We start from the raw sequence: 21521 nt of genomic DNA, 5'->3' as shown, positions 1-21521 counted from the left end.
TGTCCCCTGTAGCCGGGGTATAACTTCCTCAGGGTCTCCTCCACAATTATGGAGATGGAGGAGCCCGAGTCCACCTCCATGAGGCAGGGGGCCCCCTCTATGCGGACCGACACCTTAATCTTGTTGGGGGTGGCTAGGGGCAGGTTCAGTACCTGTAGCGTGGTGGAGGCCGTGGAGTGGGACTCGGCAGCCTCGTGGTGCGTGGTTGGCCGCGGGCGGTGGGACTTGGCTCGGCAAGCCCGCGCTATGTGACCGGTCTTCCCGCAGCTCCTGCAGTCCCAGGTCCTATACTGGCAGTCCCGACGGTCGTGGGGGTCGCCGCAACTGGCGCATTTCGCTCCTTCGTTGTTGCGTTGGTTCGATCTTTCGTTCGTTTGGGGCCGCTGTGGGCCTCGGGGGGCTGGTCTTGAAGAGCGGTGCAGCTGGAGTGCTTCTCCCTCGTCCTGGTGGTGGGAGTCCAGCTCCTCGTGGTGGACGGCTTCCGACTTGGCCCTGGGGAACGTCCGGGTGGTGCGCTCGAAGGCCACGGCCTCGCTGAAGGCGCCCTGAAGGGTGAGCTCTTCCTTTGCGAAGAGCTTTTGCTGGAGCCTCTCGTCGCGGAGGCCCCAGGCGAACCGATCGGCCAGGGTCTCTTCCAAATTCGGGAAGTTGCAGCTTCCGGCGATCTGGCGCAGGGCGGCCAGGTAGTCCGCGGCTGATTCTCCCTGGGCCTGGTCCCTCTTGTGGAAGAGGAACCGGCGGGCCACCCGCGACGGCTGCGGCAGGAAGTGGCCCGTGAGGAGGCGGACGACCTCCGCGTACGTTTTCTCCGTGAGGCGAGCGGGTGCCGAGAGACCCTTTGCGATCTCGAAGGTGGCGGCCCCGCAGACGCTCAGGAGAACGTCCCGCTTCATGCTGTCCTCGGTTACTCGTTTCGCCCTCAGGTAGCAATCGACTCTTTCCGAATAGGACTCCCATCCCTCGGGATTCGTGTGGTCGAAAGCTTCAATGTGACCGGTGTTCCCGCTGGGGCTGGCCATGGCGGCGGTCGTTGCGAAGTAGCGATTCAGCGATGAAGCGATGGGACGACGAGTTGCCCGTGAGTCTCCTTCGTAGCCCGTTTGTCCGAAGGGCTAGAATCCCACCTTCGTCGCCACTGTAATGTACCAGTCTGAGAGACGCGAGTAGGGCAACATAGTTTATTGCATGGTACAAAACACGAGGTAAGAGAGCGAACACGCAGGCCGGGTCCCGCATATATACAACTCCAGAACTATTCTTCCTGCTGGCCAGTCCAATGCTGGCTCGCCATATTTCCCGCCACTCGCTGTGATTGGCTGATGTTTCGCGTCCATCGCGGAGGCACCTGGCTGTCACAGTTGCCTCCGCGGCTTTCGCGGACTAACGCTCTTTCGATGGTGCGATATAACGAAATGGTTGCGAGCGCCATACATTACAAAAACGTTGTGATGAGACGTCACCCCAGAGTCGGAAACAACTGGTGCTTGCACAGGGGTCTACCTTTATTTTTAATACATGCACTTTCTAACTATTTTACCCCAGTGTTGGATGTACTCTTTCCAGAAACTTTGGTATATGGCTATTGTGGAACTCTATTCAATTTAAAATGAAGTAAAATTGAGAAAAATGTAAGAATGAACTGTTAAGGTTGCGTTGTATATACCTGCTCTAGTATGAGTTCCTTCTTGGGTGGAACAGGGTCTGTCACTGCCAGATGGCTCAAAAATCTCTGCATCTCCAAAAGACTGGGGAACTGGTCAACGACAACATCAGTCAGGAAGGCACGGAGCTAAATTCAGAGATTATGTTAAATATGGAGGCTGTAATTATTGAAAGTACAAACAGCTCTACAGTTTGACTCTTAGATTTTGCTGCTTAAGCAAAAAAAAAAAAATGAATTTGGCATTAGCCAATATCCACTGTGCAATAAACAATACAAGAAGCAAAGGTTTACCATATTTGAAATGTCAAGGACACTGTCAGTTGAAAGTGCTGTAGGAAGCTTGTATATCCATTATCATTCTGTGCACAAATACAAGTAGCCCTTTTGCTTCCAGATAAATTGAGAGACTGGCAATCAGGTAACAGCAGCTTGTGCTTTTCTACAGCCATGTCAGGGTCAGCTCTAGGCTTGGGCTATGTGTGGCTTTGGAAGCTGCTGACCCCTCCCAGTTCTTCCTACCAACTACATATGTAGACAGAGTCAGGATACTGTAGTAGTTAAAAAGTTGTGCTAGAAACTAGAAGACCCACATTCAAATCTTCACTCTACTATGGAAGACTTCTGGGTAACTTTGAGCCAGTGACACACACTCTCAGCCTAATCTACTTTACAGGATTGTTGCAAGTATAAAACAAAAAGGCAAGGATGTGATAAGCCATTTTGAATCTCCAATGAGCAGAGAACTGGTATATAAAGGAAGTAGATAAATAAGTGGGCCTGCAGTGATGGCTGCTAAGAGCAGCTACCACTACTTGTTCACCTGCCTCTCTCTCTGGACAATGGCAGTATGTAAAGGTTTTGTTGGCGGCAGCCACTGCCTTGAGAATTTGGATAAGAGAGTAGCAGCAATGGCTACTCTTACCTGATGCTGCCACTCTGTTGCTCACCCGTCTGGGCAAACTAGCAGCAGCACCCAGAAACAAGTATCACCACCACAGTTCCTTCAAAGCTGCACTGGGGGTGGTAGCACACAAGGCTGCTCACAGATTTCTGCTCTCTGCCCACAAGGCATTTTTCCTCCATTGGAAACAATGGAGGATGGGGGCAACTCCTTCTGAGTCAATGTGGGATATAAATATTTTAATAAATAAGTAGTTTGGGCAGGTTGATAACATTTAAGCAACTTCCTGTTAGGTTAGGCAGGGTTCTGACAGTGATTGTTCCTCTTCTGTTATACTTGACCTGTAATGCTGATTGTCATATTTCACTAACAACCCCGCCCTCCCCCCTCACACACAAAATAGGCTGAAAGAGTCCTGCCCCCCAAGTGCTGGTACGTTTTCTAAGGTTCAGCACACCGTGATGGTCTGAAGTCTACCATATAGTGGAAAGAATTGGATAGACTTGTTCTCCAGAGGCCAGGTCTACCACTATAGCAGAAAGGGGTGGACAAACCTGTTCTCTAGAGAACAAATTTACCAATACAGTGGAAAGGGGCGGGTAGACCTGTTCTCCAGAGGTCTACCAATATAATGGGAAAGGGTGAGTGAAATTTGACAACATCAGATACCTCTTAAACACAATTGAATATTCTGGGAAGAAAGGTAAAAAAATGGCATTTATGGTTTTGGATGCTGAAAAAGCTTTTGACAATGCACTTTGGCTATTCCTACTTAAAGTTTTACAAAACATGGAAAATGTAGATGGTATCTTCTAGCAATATGTGATAGCTTTTATCACACATTAAGATAGTTTATATACATTCTTTGGTAATTTTCCACCAGCATTTTTAAATCTATTTTAGATTACTTCCATAACCCTGTAAAAATCTCAGAATAAATTATTTTAAAGCTATATTTTAAGAATAATTTAAACATCATAAGAGAAAACAGAATCATATTGCTAGAAAATACCACCTTCAACATTTTCCTTTACATTCCTTTCAGTCAGGTAACACACAAGACCCAAGGAGCCAACACTCCCCCAAGAGTGCCCTTAACTTGTATTTTCTCCCAACAACAACATTAGCTGATCAGTCTAATAATTATACCAAATAGGGCTGTATTTTAGACTCAGATGTGATAGCAGACTATCTGATTAAACACTGCTCATCCATAAACATGATTCCCACTATATATCTAAGTATTCAAAGGTAAACATAGTGAACAAAATGCATATCCAGTCTGCATGCTCTTCTAGGGATCCCAGTCTCCTGGCTCCAATGGGGGATCCCATGATTTGAGGAGACCTTCCCTGCCACTGGCTAGTGGGGAAAATCCCAGCCCAAAATGAGGTTTTTCAGGCCACTTCCAGTAAAACCAGGAAGTTGCCCCAGAGTGTGGAAGCAAAAAGGACCACTCAAATGGCTGCAAGGAGATTGTAAGCCGCTCTGAGACAGCTTCAGAGAAGGGTGGGGTATAAATCTATGGTCTCTCAATTTGTCACAACCCCCACCCACCAGGCTGGCCACATGTTAGACCTGATCTTTGCGGCCGGGGTTACGGTGGACGATGTAACTACAGAAGTGGTGTTATGGTCGGACCACCTTGCTCTCAGGGCTCGTGTGGATGTTCCATCCCAAACCCGCTTAGGCGACGAGCGTATTATGGCTCGCCCACGGAGCCAAATGGATCCGGAACGGTTCCAGATGGCTCTACGGGATCCCTGGCCCTCTGGCGGTCCCTTCGAGGGCCTTATTGAGTCTTGGAACAGCCGGCTCTCTACGGCCATCGATGAGATCGCACCTCGGCGCCCTCTGCGACCCCGGATCAGACTGGCTCCGTGGTATAACCCGGAACTGCGCCAGCTGAAACAGGGCCTCAGACGGCTAGAGAGGCAATGGCGACGTACTCGCGATGAGGCGACTAGAGCATCTTATAGAGAATTTATGAGGTCCTATGAGATGGCAGTCAAGGCCGCAAAGAAGACATACTTTGCGGCCAAGATTGCGTCTGCAAATTCGCGCCCGGCACAATTATTTAGAACAATTCGGACTTTAACTACATTGCCGCAAGGCAAGCCAAATGTTAAGGAATTGGAAATAGGCTGTGAGGCTTTTGAGAAATTTTTTGCAGACAAAGTCCAATCGCTCCGCCCCGACTGCCCCGCCATGTTGGATACAGTAAGCGGACTCGAGGCTCCGTGCCTGCCTTCGGATTTGATCCTGGATCGTTTCGACCCCCTCAGCTTGGAGGAAGTCGACAGAATCCTCTCTGCTGCACGCCCAACAACTTGCGATCTGGACCCCTGCTTCTCCTGGTTAATTAAAGCCTGCCAGGAGGAGCTACGATGTCCTATACGGGACATCATAAATAGATCTCTTTCAGAGGGTCTTTTTCCAACCCCTCTGAAAGAGGCAGTGGTCCGCCCTCTCCTGAAAAAAACTACATTAGATCCGGCCGAATTGGCGCACTACCGGCCGGTCTCAAATTTGCCCTTTTTGGGCAAAGTAATAGAGAGGGCTGTGGCGTTGCAGCTACAGAGTTTCCTGGATGACGCTTCCACCTTAGATCCTTTTCAGTCCGGCTTTCGCCCGGGCCATGGGACAGAGACGGTGCTGGTCGCCCTCATGGATGATCTCCGGCGACATCTGGATCGAGGTGGTGTGGCGGTATTGCTGTTGCTGGACCTATCGGCGGTGTTCGATATGGTCGATCACCGGCTGCTGACCCGCCGCCTCGCCGACGCAGGGATTCATGGGTTAGCCTTACAGTGGCTTTCCTCTTTCCTTGAAGGTCGGGGACAAAGGGTGGCGATTGGGGGAGAGCTATCTCAGAGGCACCCACTCAATTGTGGGGTGCCTCAGGGGGCAGTTCTCTCTCCAATGTTATTTAACATCTTTATGTGCCCCCTTGCCCAGATTGCCCGGGGACACGGGCTGGGTTGCCACCAGTACGCTGATGACACCCATCTCTACCTATTGATGGGAGACCGGGCCGTTGATGATGCCCCTATAGATCTGGACCGGGCATTGCAAGCCGTTGCCGATTGGATCAAGCTGAGCGGGCTGAAATTGAATCCAGCGAAGACAGAGGTCCTTTGCCTGGGTTGCAGCGCCCCAAAAGGAGGGATTCCCCTTCCAGCTTTTGACGGGACGCCATTGGTACCAGTGCGTGAAGTCAGGAGCTTGGGAGTGCTACTGGAGTCCTCCTTGACAATGGAGGCCCAGATAGCGGCCACTGCCAAATCCGCTTTTTTTCATCTTAGACGGGCAAGGCAGCTGGCCCCCTTCTTGGAGCGAGGTGACCTGGCAACAGTGATCCATGCAACGGTCACCTCGAGATTAGACTACTGCAATGCCCTCTACATGGGGCTGCCCTTGTACCAAACGCGGAAGCTACAGCTAGTGCAGAACGCAGCAGCCAGGCTGCTACTGGGACTACCTCGGTGGGAACACGTGTGGCCTGGGCTGCAGGAACTGCACTGGCTGCCAATTGTGTACCGGGTTCGTTACAAGGTGCTGGTTATTACCTATAAAGCCCTATATGGCCAAGGACCTGCCTACCTCAGGGACCGCCTCTCTCCATATGTTCCCCAGAGGGCACTGCGTTCCAGTTCACAAAATCTTCTGGAAATCCCTGGGCCTAAGGAGGCCAAACTTAAAACAACTAGAGAGCTGGCCTTCTCCATAAAAGCGCCCCAATGGTGGAACCAGCTCCCGGAGGAGGTGTGGGCCCTGCGGGACCTTAACCAATTCCGCAGGGCCTGCAAAACTGCCCTCTTCCAAGATGCCTTCAAGACGTGACCAAACTGAATACTACGCCGCCAGGATAAACAGAGATTGTAGCACCATATTCTTTTTAGCTTTTTAATATTAATGTATATTTATATTCGTATTTGTATTTATTGTGAATTGATTTTACTTGTATTGTCACTTCATGATATTATATCATGACATATTGTAAGCCGCCCTGAGCCTGCCTCGGCGGGGAGGGCGGGATAGAAATAAAAATTATTATTATTATTATTATTATTATTATTATTATTATTATTATTATTATTATTATTATTATTATTATTATTCTTTAGCGACCCTGATCACTGAGGTGGCTTGCAGCTAGTTTAGGCTAACAGAAAGCTTTTTCAGCTATCAGTTTTGCTCCTCTCCCCCAGAAACTGGTCATTAAATGGTTGGCAGACATTTGAGTGGTCCCTTTTGCTTCCCCATAGGGGCCACTCAAGTCGTGCCAGCCATTTCTTGTTTTGGGCCACTTCTAATTTTTAAGTGGTCCAGAACACTATTTGCGTCCCCACCCATCCCCCAGAATGCCCCCCAAAGGCCCCCACCAGAAAGGTAAAGGGAACTGGCAGCTCTATGCTCTTCAGTCCTTTTACCTTCAGCAACTGGCTTTTATTGAAGTTATCAAAGTTGTACTTGCGCTGGCATTCTGTGCTCAGGAGGAGGTTGTAGAGAGCAATCCACACTTGTCCATCCAACTTAGTCATCTTTATATGATCTTCATGAGGCACCACATACCATGCCCCATTCTCATACTTCTTCAGTTTCCCTGAGGAAAACAATACGGACATACATGGAATCTTAGGTTCCTGTTCACAAGACAAACTTACAAACACTCCAGTTTGTTGCTTCCAGTCACATTTGTCAAATATGCTGCCTTATCTTTGCATGAGTGTTCTTTAAAAGGTAAAAAGAGCAGCAGAGGAAAAAAGCAAAAGACAATAAAGGGTAGTAAGGGACAAATCAACATGAAATGAAGTAACATGAAAAATTAACCTATGATTAAAAAAATAAGACAAATAAGGAATAATAGGGAACACTAAAAGGAACAACTGATAACAGGATGTGAAGTGAAGTACAGATTGTATGTCCTTGGAAGGGGAGGGAAAATCATCAGCTAAAAAGGTACATATTGAACATGATGTGAGGCATTTAATATGTGCCAACAGGGGGTGGGGGCGGAAATGTGGTTAGTCCATCCTGATATCATACCAAGCTGAGCCCACAGACAACAAAGAATCTAGCCATCTTTACAGCAAATGAAGGAAAGATGTCAAGAGAATAATCAGTTCCTTTAAATCCATCTCACTCCTTCATACAGCTAAACAAAGAAACTGGAACCATGGCAGTATTCACTGACTCTTCTAGATGTTAGAAACACTGATTCTCTCTTGATTAGGGCAGTCTCTTCACCCATTATACACACCTTCTTCATAGCAGCTCCATGGACAATGCTCTACCAGTTGCACCAAGAGACATGGAAAGTTGTGGGTATTCAGCATTCTTGTCATTGCACTCACTGGCAAACTAATAAAAATCATTGCAAAAAAAGAAAACGCTTTGAAGATGCCATTTTATGCAATACATCAGTTTAAATAATTCTTCAAGACTTCCAATACTTCATGCAGAATGCAAGTGACAAAAATTAAGACCTCAGTTACAGCTGTGTGTCACCAAAAAGGGAAGAATCTTTACCAGTGCTATTATTATAAAACAACTATATTTCCATACCCAGTGTATCAGGACTGGTACAGTCAATTGTTTTAGTGGGTCTGACCAAACAAAACTAAACAAAACATGAAAGTCACCCTTTCTTCAGATTATGGTACATTCAAGATTTTTAGTAATGATGTTCATACCAATGTGAAGATCCTCATCTTCAGCTCCTAGTGATATACTGGGTGCTTTCACATGGCAACTGTTTGCAAGTAGATTTTGCTATTCTTACACAGTAAAAAATCAGTTGCAAAGTGTGTTATTTACTATGTATGAACCCATTAACCCACTGTCAGAAATGTTGCCTCAAAACCCCTTGAAATGATGAGACTAGCAATTTAAAAGAAAATAATCTCTTCTCCAAGTACTTACCTCATCCTTTATGAACATACTCAACATACCTCTCTATCTGATCTGTGATGAAACGAAACACAGACAAGGCTTTCAATGAGATATCAAACTCCATCACTTCTGCTTGCTTCTTTAACTCCTGAAAGCAGAATAAGTCAAAACATAGTGTGATTTTTCAGATGAACCACTAAGGCATAAGCATCACTCTTGTCAAGTGCATGTGATGAGATCTCAAGTCTTTTAAAGTTGGTTTCCTCAAGGCCAAAGAAAATAACACATATGGCTATGTGAATGTGTCCTGTCTCTAATAATCAGAAGGTGAAAGGTTTGAAGGGAGATTACATAAGGAGAAGTTAGTAGGTTGGCAATGCTGTCTCAGTCCTGTTCTCAAATGGCCCAATCACTTATTACATAAAAATGTAACATACAACTAGTACTCAGTTATGTATCTCTTTAGAGATGACAGCTACAAAATAACCTGGTGGAACAACTGTATATTTTGTTATCCAGATCCTAAATCATGCAAAAGTCCTGGCAAGTGCTTCTCCAAGTGAAAAAGCAAGCAGGACAGATAATATAAATTCTTTCCCCTAGCTCACTGCAATTATACAGAGTAAAACATTAATGATCAGGCTGAGTCACAGCACAGAATGAACAAGTATTAATGTATGTATTTTTATTTACATCATTTATATAGCATCGTTCTCCACAATGGGGACCCAAAGTAGCATACATCATTGTTCTCTCCTCCATCTTTTCCTCACAACAACCATGTGCAGAAGGTTAGGCTGAGAGTGTATGACTGACCCAAGGTCACCCAGCAAGCTTCCATGGCAGTCTGGGGATCCAAACTTGGGTTTCTCAGAACCTAGTTGTACACTCTGACCTTTACATTACATTGGCTCTATAAACTTTGAACTATAGCACTGGAAGTTGCATTGCTTTAAGGAAGAGACAGGTAATATAGTTAGAATGGTTTGCTCAATTGGAAGAAGACACAAGGTTAATAAGAGATTCCCAGTGGAAATGAAACTCTTTCTGAAAAACATCTGCATCTCTCCAAAGACTTTTCTTTCTTCTATCTATGAAAAATTAGTGCAAATCTGGACAAAATCACAGAAATATGCATTCTGGAGGCTAATCGTGAATTCTTTGAATCTTTGCAGATAGGTTTTCCTGGGCCTCTCCACCCCACCCCCTAGTGGTATTTCATGAGACTCAGTAGGTTGTAGTGGGAGGGGGGTTCAGTTTTGCACAGTACTTTGGATACACAAATATTTCTGTATAATGGAGCACCATTCAGATTTCCAACCTAGGATGTTTAAAAATCTTGGGCCAGCCCAGAGTTTGTTTTTTTAACCAAAAGAGGCCAGTTTGATGTGGGAACCTATGCTACCTGCATTGATGAAGCATTTTGAAGATCCTCAGGGTGAAGCTTTTTCTCATTTGGAATCTTTCCACAGGCACTTTGAGCTGCTAGGAGAGTCAGTTTCCGATGGCTATAATCTATCAAGTCCAGAATGGTGTCCTCTGCTGATTCACAGATTTCCTGTACAATAAAAAATCCTAAATTCTATGGAAGAAATATAAACCATTTTCCAAAAGGGAGGGAAGCACATCATAACTTAAAGTGGTTTTTCTTTTGACACTCCTCAGAAAATCTTTCATGCTCCACTAATCTACTGTCACAATTAAAAACTCAGTTTATCTGCAGTGATCTAAACTACTGTTTGGATTGTTTTAGGTCATACACATAGTCTAAGGTCCACTTACTTTGTGAAAAAACACGGTCTCCAAAAGATTAATAATTGAAGCTTCATGATGCAACTGAGGAAGAAAGAATATAATAAAGCATACATTAGTAGGAGCTTAGTACAGTCACTGCCACTGCCAGAAAACAAAATAGGATACAGCAAGAAATTAAATAACATTCTGTTGTTGTGTCATGTTTCTGATGTAAACTAACAGGTGGAATACAAATGAAAGCATGAGTTTGTTATGACCAGAGTAGCAATTACAATCTGGAATGTGAAGCATAAATGAATATTCTGTATTCAGAATAAGGTACAGTATATTTCACTTGCATCCAAAGAAGGGCAGCCCTCTGGATACAGACCCCTTGACCAGACAGTATGGAAGCCTGGCAAAAAAACTGATCTCACAGAAATCCACCCCCTTCCCGGCAAAGAAAACAAAAGATTGTAGTATAAGTAGTATAAGTTCTCTTCTTAGTGATAATTCAGGAACATGCATAACAAAATCAAGCCAAACTAGTCTGCTGAAGTAGAAGCATCATTTCTCAACACTATCATACCAAGAATTTCTTATGATACATCAAGCTTGGTTCTGACCTAATCAGTGTTGAAGGAGGTGGGGCTTATATGCTCAGTCCTCCTGTCCCTCTCATTTGTATCCTGTGAGTTGTTTCAAGATTTGTAGTAGACTATACATCCAAGCCAGCAAACTGTAGCTTGCACTTGCTTTACAAACCACAGTTGCTTTCAGTGATGCGCTCCAAGTTTGAAGTAGTGTTTCACAGGATAAACACATGTTAGAGAAACAATAAGTTTTGTGATGCATAGGAGGAGTAATAATATGAAATCATAACGTAGTGCAGATTTGCATATGCACCCTTTTGCATACTTACCACCAAGTATACTGGAAAGGTGCTTTTTGGTTTGAAATCCTTCAGTCTGCATAGTATAGGGAAGATCTTCTGCTTCCAGATCTCTACAGTGATTAATTCCTCAACAAGGGTTGGTATCTAGATAGAAAAATCATCAAGATCTTTTAAGCTGAAGTGTTTGGACTGTAAGATCTAGATGAGAGTTAAGTTCTTAAAAACCTGAGGACTTGGGAGAGAGTGCCTTAGAATAGTTGCATACACACTTATACATTTTTACAGACCAGAGGGCAAAACATATTTGCTTAGAAAGCATGTGCTTGTATGTAAGGAACATGATGCCTCCCCATTTCTCTTATATCCTGATCCTAAACATATTTAGCTGGAAATAAATCCTATTGACTACAATAGGATTTTCTTCCAAGGATGGATACATAGGATTGTAGCTTCAGTATGGAATAGGGCTGCCAAGTCCAATTGAAGAAATATCTGGGGACTTTGGGGGTGAAGTCAGGAGACATTGGAGGTGGAGCCAGGAGACTTTGGGGGTGGAGCCAGGAGCAAGGCTGTGACAAGCATAATTGAACTCCAAGGGAGTTCTGGCCATCACTTTTAAAAGGACCGCACACCTTTTTAAATGCCTTCCTTCCATAGGAAATAATGAAGGATAGGGGCACCTTCTTTCGGGGTTCATAGAATTTGGCCCCCTGGTCCAATCTTTTTGAAACTTGGGGAGTATTTTGGGGAGAGGCACTGGATGCTATCCTGAAAATTTGGTGCCTCTACCTCACAAAACAGCCCCCCCCCAGAGCCCCAGATACCCGTGGATCAATTCTCCATTATTTCCTACAGGAATAAGTCTCCATAGGGAATAATGAAGTGCCGAGCAGACATTTCCCTCCCCCCCCCTCGTTTCTGATGACCCTGAAGTGGGGGGAAGGCCTCCAAACTGGGGATCCCCTGCCCCCACCTGGGGATTACAGATAAATGACTAGCAGGGGAGCCCCTAAGGGTTCTGTGATTAAACCAGCCTCCAATATAATCAACAAATTTTCATTGAAATTTATAAAGGAAACATAAACAACCACTTAAAGCAGTGAATTGTACATAAGGTGAAGTCATACAGTATGCTCAGTCCTTTATAAGGACAAAATTAGGTGAAGTATTATAATATGCACAGTCTTTCTTGGGACCAATAGGCCTCCAAATGGTTTCAGCCAAGAACTGGCAAAGTAGAGTCTTCTTCACAAGTCAAACTGCTGTAGAAAAAAGCCAACAGTAGCAGACATTCGAAGGCGGCGCCTCTCTGCCTCCGTTTCTCTGAAGCTTCCACAGGCTTAATGCAAAAGATTACAAAGTTGATAATGGAAATCAATCCTTCAAGTACAATGAAAGTTATGTTTATAATGAGGTCGCCTCATTGTGAAAGAGCTGCATGTAGCTCCTGAGTCGCAGTTTGGCCACCCCATGCTGGACCATATGTGAGTACAATCATTACCTTGGCATAGTTCACCAAAAGTTCAGTAAGGAGCTGTTCATGCCCAGCAGAAGCACTAAGCAGGGCCTGCATGTTCAGCTTCTCAATATACTCATGCTGATGAAACCACCTAGGAGGTATGGTGAGAGAAGTTAGTACCCAGATCCTACCCAGTGTCCCCTTTCTTCTCCAAGCCATGGAATATACACTATCATTTTAGCCTGCCACAACCTCTTCTCCCTAGTTATTCCTTTTATCTCCTACCAGGGTGGCCAAGTCCAATTCAAGAAATATCTGGGAACTTTGGGGGTGGAGACAGGAGCCTCTGGGGATGGAGCCAGGAGCAAGTTGTGACAAGCATAATTGAACTCCAAAGGGAGTTCTGGCCACACACCTTTTAAATGCCTTCCTTCCATTGGAAATAATGAAGGACAAGGGCACCTTCTTTTGGGGCTCATAGAATTGGACCCCCTGGTCCAATCCTCTTGAAACAGGGAGGATATGTTGGAGAGAGGCACTGGATGTTATGCGGACAATTTGGTGCCTCTACCTCAAAAAACAGCCCCTCCAGAGCCCCAGATACCTGCTGATCAATTCTCCATTATACCCTATGGGAATTGGTCTCCATAGGGAATAATGGAGTGCCCAGCAGACATTTCCTCCCCACCCCGCTTTCTGATGACCCTGAAATGGGGGGAGGGCCTCCAAACTGGGGGATCCCCTGCCCCCACCTAGGGATTGGCAACTCTATATTCTACTGAATGGAACCATACTTTCCAAAGCTACTCGATTGTGACCAATATGCTTAATCTGAAAGCTGAGTTAACTGCTGCTATGTGACCATTCTTTGTGAAGCAGAATCAGCCCTGTAGTTAGGGGGCTTGGGGGGCCCCTTTAAATCATGCAGGAAGCTGATGATTGCTCCTGCAGTCCCTCCTGTGTGATTTAGACCCCACTGATCTGCTGATTTGTGGACCCTTTAAATGCTATAGAGAGCAGCGGCTGCTCCTGAGCAGCCCTCGAATGCAATTTAAATAACACAGGAAAGAGAGGGGTAGCCTGGGGGGATGAGTCCCCTAACTATCAGGGGGGCAGGCCCCATGGGTCCCTGATTAGCTACAGGCCTGAGCAGAATGCAACACCCTTACCTGGGGAGGGCATGTGACGCCCCAGGCAGGCAGCCCCTGCAGCACTTCAATTCCCGCCCCCCTAGGCCCACAGTGCTCACCCCCTCCTTCCCCTCCCTTTCTGTCTTGTTCCGTTGCCTCTCCACCCACCGTCACCCGCAATCACAGTGCATCACCTCTGGCAGGGCCTGGGGGGGAGGGGAGAGGCGACGGGACAGAAAGGGAAGGGAAGGAGGAGGCGGGTGGCGGTGGTGGGCTCAGAGGAGGAAGCAGACATACCGTGGCCGGCAGGGCCTGGGGTGGGGGGGGAGGCAACAGGAAGGGAAGAGAAAGAGGTGACGGAGGAGGAGGCAGGCATGCTGCGGCTGCAGAGCCCAGGCTCAGGGGGGCGGGAGGCAAAGGAACAGGAAGGGAAAGGAAGGGCGGCCGGCAGCAGTGGCAAGTGATGCTGCCTTTGCCTCCTTCCCACTTGGCCATGGGGGCGGCGAGGCTGCATGGCCCACTGAAAACAGGCTGCGGCCCAGTACCAGTCCCCGGGCCGAGGGTTGGGGACCCCTGAACTAGAGGATCTACATAGCTGCTCTTTTTCGGTCTAGTATCTGGTCTAGTATCTGTGATTACGCTGCTTGCTGCTGGAGCCCACTGCTTTTAAAATGCTCTCTTTGTAAATAAAACATATTTGTAAATAAGACAGATATTACAAAGATAATATAAGTATCTCATCCAGTAGAATTAAACTCCTGGACTTCTCACCACTTGGGAAAGAAATACTACAATCAGTTTTACAAAACCAATTTTCACCACACCATTTTCCTTCTAAATTTGCCTACAGATGAGTTAATATATGAAAGGAAGCTGCTTCCTTCCCTTGTCTCTCTCTTCAAACATATCCCTCTGGACTCTCCCCAAGATACAGCTGTGCAGAAAAATCTAATATGTGAATCTCTGCAACACCAGTTTAATGTGTGACGGTAGCAGCTACAACAGCACTGCCACAATTTCCCTAAACAACCTGGTATCTTGGGACTAGAAGTGATCCAGTATCTTCTATCTAAACCACTGGCAAACTCTTATATTTTCAACATCAAAAGATAAGTATTTTCACAAGTTGTGCATGATTATCAGGAGTTAAATTTTATTTTAGAATATTCCATAAAAACACATTTCTGGCTTCCTTAAACCTATACGAAATGTTTTAGTCCTATAAAGACCTAGTTTTCCCAAAGCTGATATTTATATGCAGAGGCACATCTCTCCCTGTAGTATTATCTTATCTGAATATGTGTGATGCCTCTTAGTTTATCTATTGATATTATTTGGAATATTTTGTATTTCACCTTTCTGATAATACACAAAGTGGAACTAGAAACCATTTTAGAGATTAATATGGCCGCTTAAAATGCCACAAGGGCCTGATCCTGATTCGGTGCACATTAGGACCAGGTAATCTCATTCCACCTTGGAATGCTTGTTTCAGCACTTGAAAGGGGCTGGAGGAGGAACACTGCAATCAGAATCCAGCCCTTGTTGAATTTTTAAATGGTAAAATTAATCTCTAGAATGGCATTGGTGTCCATTGGTCAGACATGTGAATTCCATAATGCCTACTTTGGCTCTCAGGGACAACTAACAACATATCTTCACCAATCAAACATATTTTAAAAGATGAGGAACCCACAAGAATTTGCAGGGATGACTTCATTTATCCCTGTATCCTGTTCTTCATACTATTTCTTCTTTCTGTCTTCCAGGAATTCCCCTGTCCTATCTGACATCCCTGCTTCCTTCTCTCCTTCCTAGTCACCAACTAAGGTTTCCTTTACCTACCCCCCTTTCAGCTTTTAAATTATTTATTTACTTCCTTTCTACCTCATCATTCTCCGCAACAAGGACCAAAAACAGCTCATATCATTCTCCCCTCCTCTGTTTTATCTTCACAACAGTCTAATGAGAGGTACATTAGGTTGAGAGAGAATGACTTGACCAAGGTCACTCAGCAAGCTTCCATGGCAGAATAGGGATTTGAAACTGGGTCTCAGATCTTAGTATAACCACTAAGCTCTTACCTCCTCTGGCTCTTCCCTTCCCTTCTTCTCTCCTCCTTGCAGCCTGCTTGTTATCTGTTCCCAATCTTCAGCTATATTTATTATTTAATTTTCTTGATTTATACCCCACATGATTCACACTGGGGACCCAAAGTTGCTTACATCACTCTTCCCTCCTCCATTTCATTCTCACAACAATAACCCTAAAAACAGAATGTATAACTAGCTCAGGATCACCCATTGAGTTTTCATGGCACAGTAATCATTTAAACTTGGGTCTCCCAGATCCTAGTCTGAAACCCTAACCACTGTACCACATTGGCTTCTGTGTGGTGGCTGTTATTGAATAGTATCAATCAGCTAAGCTTGTCAGTGGTTGAAGCCAGGCCTGACCCAATGAGTTCTCCCTCCAAGGCCAAAACAGGCCTGGAAACCCCAACCATTTACTGACAGAATCCTAGCCTTGAAGGCTGCCCATACAGTTACTGCTGTATAGAAACAGCCAGTAAGGGCTTTCATTCCTTTCATTTCATGTTTCTATTATGGTTTGGGAGTGGGGTTAGCTTATACATATGAATTTATATATATAAGTTTTCTGCAAGCCTGAAACACACACACACACACATTACAGAAAGAATTGTTTTGTCTCTTCATGGTTCCAGTCTCTGATGGTACAGTTACTGAAAGGACCAAATTCTAACAGAGACTTACTGGACTAGCCACAAAGAAGGCACTGTCAGCATAGACTTGGGAACAGGTGCTTGCGTTCATACTAGTTTTCCACACTCATCCATCATTTACATCTGTCCCCTCAAAAAGTAATTTTCAAATTATTGGTCTTCAGATGTTTTCTGCTCCTGGTTTTAACATTCAGCTGTTTACAGGAATGAGAAGGCTCTTCTCCCACTCTCAAGACCCTTTTAAAACCCTCTTCATTCTCCTTAACACCCCCTTCAGCCACCCACTCATTTCCATTCTGGTAACTTCTTCCATTCTGGGACTTGTCTCTATATCTTGTCTCTATCTTTTCCATGCACAGTGCTTCTAGGGAAAGTGCAGTTCTGTTCTACGTTCCTTTCCTGACAGGGCTGCTAGACCTTTTATCTGCTCTCGCCTGGGTTCCTGGACAAGAGAGAGGACAATTTAATGCACTTCAAAAAGAAATAATATACAGTCAGATAGAAACCCAACAGGCGAAGCACAGCACGGTCAGTTTTGAACTGTTGAATTTCTTTGATATGCAGATGGAAATCCTATCGTCTCTTTCAGTTCAAGGCCAACAAGCAGCCCTGCGGGAAAGAGAACGCGGCGCCCATAAGGATCAGATTAGGCCTTTAGGAGGGCGGCCGTTAGAACACTATGCGCTACCACCGCTATGGAATGGCTTTCTAGAGACTCTGTCCAAGTCCTTTCACCCGATACCCCTTGGCTCTCCTCATACCCATGATCTCCGATAGCCCGCAACGGGAAGCTTCTTAACTCCCGGATCAAAACTTCAGCTTCGCCTGGCAGCAGAACGGCCAACGGCTTCTCCATCGCAGCCTGAATAGCGACGGACGCTGTCACCATGGAGACGAGATCCGCCTGTTGATGCTGGTCATGCCTACGCCCTCTAGCGGCAGAAGACTAAACTGCAGCCCCACCGGGAAGAGTTAACTGTCCTCGCCCCCTCCCTGGCACGAAAGACGGGCGACAGATGCAGAAGAAATGAATAAACCGTGTACAGATTTAATCCAATCAGAAGCCAGGTGGAAGCCGACACTGAAGGCTACACTCTCCCTCGCTGGAAAGCCGAATCCCTTTTAATACCGGATGTAAGGTGGAATTTCGGAATTTGTAACACAAATTTGAGCAGACTTCGGAGGATGGCGGAAGACAGGAGGGCCTGGCGTGACTTTGTCCATGGGGCTGCAAAGAGTTGGACTCGACTGTGCAACTGAGCAAAAGTAAGGCGGCTGTCGATAGTCAAGATAGGGGGAAGCACTAGAGGTTCTTTGCAGGGTCAGTGTCGCTTTCAGCCATGCGTTTAGGGTTGCCAGTTCAAGACTGGGAAACACCTGGAGGTTTTTGGGTAGAGACTGAGGATGGTGAGAATGGTTCAGGGAATCCCATGAGATCTCCAGCCACAACCTGGAGATCTGGCAACCAGAGTGAGAAACACATTGGAGTGGCAGAGATCCAAAGCTGCACTTCCATGTGTTCAAAGGTCTAGCAGTGTTTCCCAAAGTGGGTGATATTGCCCCCTGGGGGTGCTGGAATGATTCAGGGGGGTTGTAGTAGCCTTGGGTGCAATTGAGGGGCAGTGAATAAAAATAAGGGGGCGGTGGAAGCATAAAGAAAGAAGAGAAGAGGGTGCATCATGTTTCTGGGAGGTATCCAGAATTTCTAATTTAGAGAAAAATTCCCATTAACACACTGACGATGACATCATTGCTCCAGCCAGCAGGCAAGCCAAGAGCCCTGGCGGCGCACACAAATGCTGCTGCGCCACCACTTTTCTTCGCAAGGCAAATGTTGCCTGTGCTTGTCGGAGGCTTCCAAGGAAGTCTCCAAAGAGAGCCCCATTTTACCACTGCCTGCCAGGTTGAAAGCGGCTGGACGGCAGCACCTTCCCACTGCACTAGTCAGAGCTGATGAGTGCAATGGGAAGGTGCTGCCCACCCAGCTACTTTCAACCCAAAAGCAGCAGCCAGCAGTAAAACGGGGCACTCCTCAGAGGCTTCCTTTGAAGCCTCTGACAAGCACAGACATTTGCCCTATGAAGAAAAGTGGTGGTGCAGCAGCATTTGTGTGTGCCACCGGGGCTCTCAGCTTGCCTGCTTGCTGGTGCAATGATGTCATCACCGGAGTGCAAAGAATATCCCCCCCCTTAGTAGCGCACAGGGAAGGGCATGCCTAGGGCGGCGGAACCCCTAGTGCCAGCACTGATCTTCTGTTTCTCTTCTTGAGTTTTGATATCTTACTAATCCACTTATATCCTTGACTGGCTGTCAAAGTGCTAGAATTGTGCAACCAATCATTGGTACAAAACAACCAATTTAGCTGGGCCCATCTAGATCTTCTCCTGTCAAATACCTGTCAAACTAGATGGCCTCCTGTCAGTTGGAATTGACAGTTCACAGGTGTTTGCTATGTTACAAGTGTTTACCATTAAGAACATGTCTCTAGGCTACTTAAGCTGATAGCAACCCACACAAACACTTAGAACTTGGGTATTGTCATTTTCCAGGTAATAATGCAAACACTTGCATACATGGTTGATGAAACGCTAAATTTCTTGACAGGAGGCTTCTGCAACTTGTCTAGTCTGCACAGACTAGTCTGCCCTCCCAACCCAATCCTGTAGCTATGACAGTCATTAAAAAACTAAGCAATACCCAACTGGCATTACACCAAAGAAGCCTCTCTATCTCCATAGTAGTAAAACCTCTTCAAAGAAACTTCCTTATTTTTCATGTCATTCCGGAAGCAGTTAAATGTTTCCTGAATTGCCTGAAGCCAGGAGCCCATTACTTCATGTTTCCTACTCTCTGACCTTACTTCCCACAGAACTGACTGAGATAAACAGAGATAAACAGCTGCTGCTTCAGATACTACTCTAATCTCTGCACTGCTGATAGTAAGTAATGATTTCAAAATTAAAGAAAGTGCAAAGGTGGCTTTTCCCAACTATTGATGTCTCCACCTTGGGGTGGAGCCAGGAGCAAGGTTGTGACAAGCACAATTGAACTCTGAAGGTAGTTCTGGCAATCACATTTAAAGTGACTGCACATTGTTTAAATGCCTTCCTTCCATTTGAAACAATGGATAGGGGCTCCTTCTTTGGGGTCTCATAGAAATGGACCCCCTGGTCCGACTGTTTTGAAACTTGGTGTTTTGAGTAGTGGCACTGGATGCTATGCTGAACATTTGGTGCATCTACCTCAAAAAACAGCCCTCCCAGAGCCCCAGATACCCATAGATCAATTCTCCATTATCCCCTATTTTTATTTTAATATTATCCTTTGTTATCTTAATTTTCTGTGTGCATATCTTTTCACGTTGGAGACTGCAGGGCTGCCAGTTTGTTGGAACTGAATTTATTTGAAAGAGAAGTGGATGAGCAAGACTGAGAAGTAGGACTTAACTGACCACGTTTTGCAAGCCAGAACTTATTGGTGAACTGAACTCAGACTGCCTGTTGCTTTTCTTGTTTACTGCTACATGCATACTTTATCTTAATTGGTTTTGTTGCATTGTTCTGAAAGATGGAAGTGATGCATTGTATACTATATTTCAATTGCTGTTACCTGCCCTGAGCCCACTTGCAGGGAGGGTGGGATAATAAAGAAATTTCAAAAATTCTCTGTGGATGCGAATGTTACTATGGTTGATTTTATAAAACTATTTTAGAATTTCAAGTTTCAAAGTGTCTTCTTTACAACATCTTTGTTTACCCTGTGTGCAAATATGTCACTGCATCTTTTAGTCCACTTCTTGAAGGTAGATTTCCAGGGGGGCGTCGAGTAATTTTTTTTCTGAAAAGGGGGCATTAGGACAAATAAGTTTGGGAACCTCTGGTCTAGAGCATACTTCTTAAAGCTATAGACATTGACTAGTGGTTGTCAATGTCTATAGTTTTAAGTATGCTCTAGATCTTTGAATGCACCGAAGTGCAGCTTTGGATCTTCACAGCAACCTAGAGGTTGGCAACCCTACCCGGGTTGGTTACAGTCCCCCAAACCCATGTCAATGAATTTCAAAGGATGTGTTAATTCTACTTATGATTGCCCTGCTAATCTACCAGAATCATTACCTCTACTACTTACTCCCAAACATCTGTCTGAGTTTGTAATCTGAGTTTAAAAAACAGTTTCCTACAAGACAGTACAGAAAATCCAAACTGCAACACCCTTTCTAGATTACAGCTGTATATAGCATCTTTGAAGCCCCAAGTAAGGTTCTGGATAAGATACTGCTTAGGTCCAAGACTACTAACCCCTTAAATGTCAATGTGTAGTTTTGTAAAGTAGCAGAATTAAATGTTTCTGAGCATATGCAGACTACTACTTTAATAACTACAAGTACTTCAGAAATTGTAGGTCCAAACCAAAACTCAAACTCAAAAGCAGGTAATACCTTTTATTAAGACAAAATAGTTAAAATGTGTGCAAGTTTTTGAGTTGTCCAGAATCTTTTTGGACTGATGAAGAGTTCTGGAGAACTTGAAAGCTTGCACAGATTTGTGCTATACTGGGTGGTCTTAATAAATGCTATTGTGTCCTTTTGTTTTACAACCAGCTCAGATACAATAGCAGACACTAGCTGGTAAAAAAAGATTATGTAAAAGGATAATGAGTACAACAATCTGATCTCTCCTATATTTCACCCAGTAAATTCTGAGGTTCTAATTTATAAAGGACATAACATCTCTAAAAGTAGAGAATCCACATGGTTGCACTGACACCGTACTGAATTTCAGTACCACCCTTAATGTTTGGTTACTCTGCCCAGTCCTGTTGTATTTCGATTTGAATTGTGCAGGATAGTATTTTTTATTCATAAATAAAAATATTATCAAAGATTTCAGGTTTTCACGGCTGGTAGCATCATTAGGGTTTGTAGAATCTTTCGGGATCAAGTGCCGTGTTCTACTGGGGAAAGTTTTCCTTCCAGACGTTTCGTTCTCAGCGGCGGAGAACATCCTCAGTGGCGTTGCAGCCGGAGAAGGTCTGAGCGCCTGCTCTGGCTGCAACGCCACTGAGGATGTTCTCCGCCGCTGAGAACGAAACGTCTGGAAGG

The 21521-nt window shown here is 45.2% G+C and overlaps 1 protein-coding gene across 1 annotated transcript in view; it reads right to left on the bottom strand.

Annotated features, from left to right (window-relative positions):
- Positions 1-17313, bottom strand: part of ZMYND10 (zinc finger MYND-type containing 10) — a 28864-nt gene extending 11551 nt beyond the window's left edge. The window contains exons 1-9 of the mRNA XM_060238303.1: positions 17182-17313; positions 12590-12698; positions 11116-11232; positions 10242-10295; positions 9865-10017; positions 8519-8607; positions 7828-7928; positions 6998-7170; positions 1664-1789 (exon numbers count right to left, since the gene is read on the bottom strand). Coding sequence (XP_060094286.1) covers positions 1664-1789; positions 6998-7170; positions 7828-7928; positions 8519-8607; positions 9865-10017; positions 10242-10295; positions 11116-11232; positions 12590-12698; positions 17182-17309 — 1050 coding nt within the window. The 5' untranslated portion in view covers positions 17310-17313. The remainder of the gene's footprint in view (positions 1-1663; positions 1790-6997; positions 7171-7827; positions 7929-8518; positions 8608-9864; positions 10018-10241; positions 10296-11115; positions 11233-12589; positions 12699-17181) is intronic.
- Between the last annotated feature and the right edge of the window lie 4208 nt (positions 17314-21521).

The sequence above is a fragment of the Heteronotia binoei genome, chromosome 5 (genome assembly GCF_032191835.1).
Source record: "Heteronotia binoei isolate CCM8104 ecotype False Entrance Well chromosome 5, APGP_CSIRO_Hbin_v1, whole genome shotgun sequence".
NCBI lineage: Eukaryota > Metazoa > Chordata > Lepidosauria > Squamata > Gekkonidae > Heteronotia > Heteronotia binoei.
Note: the sequence above shows the minus strand (reverse complement) of the source record. Positions and strands in the feature narration are given on the sequence as shown.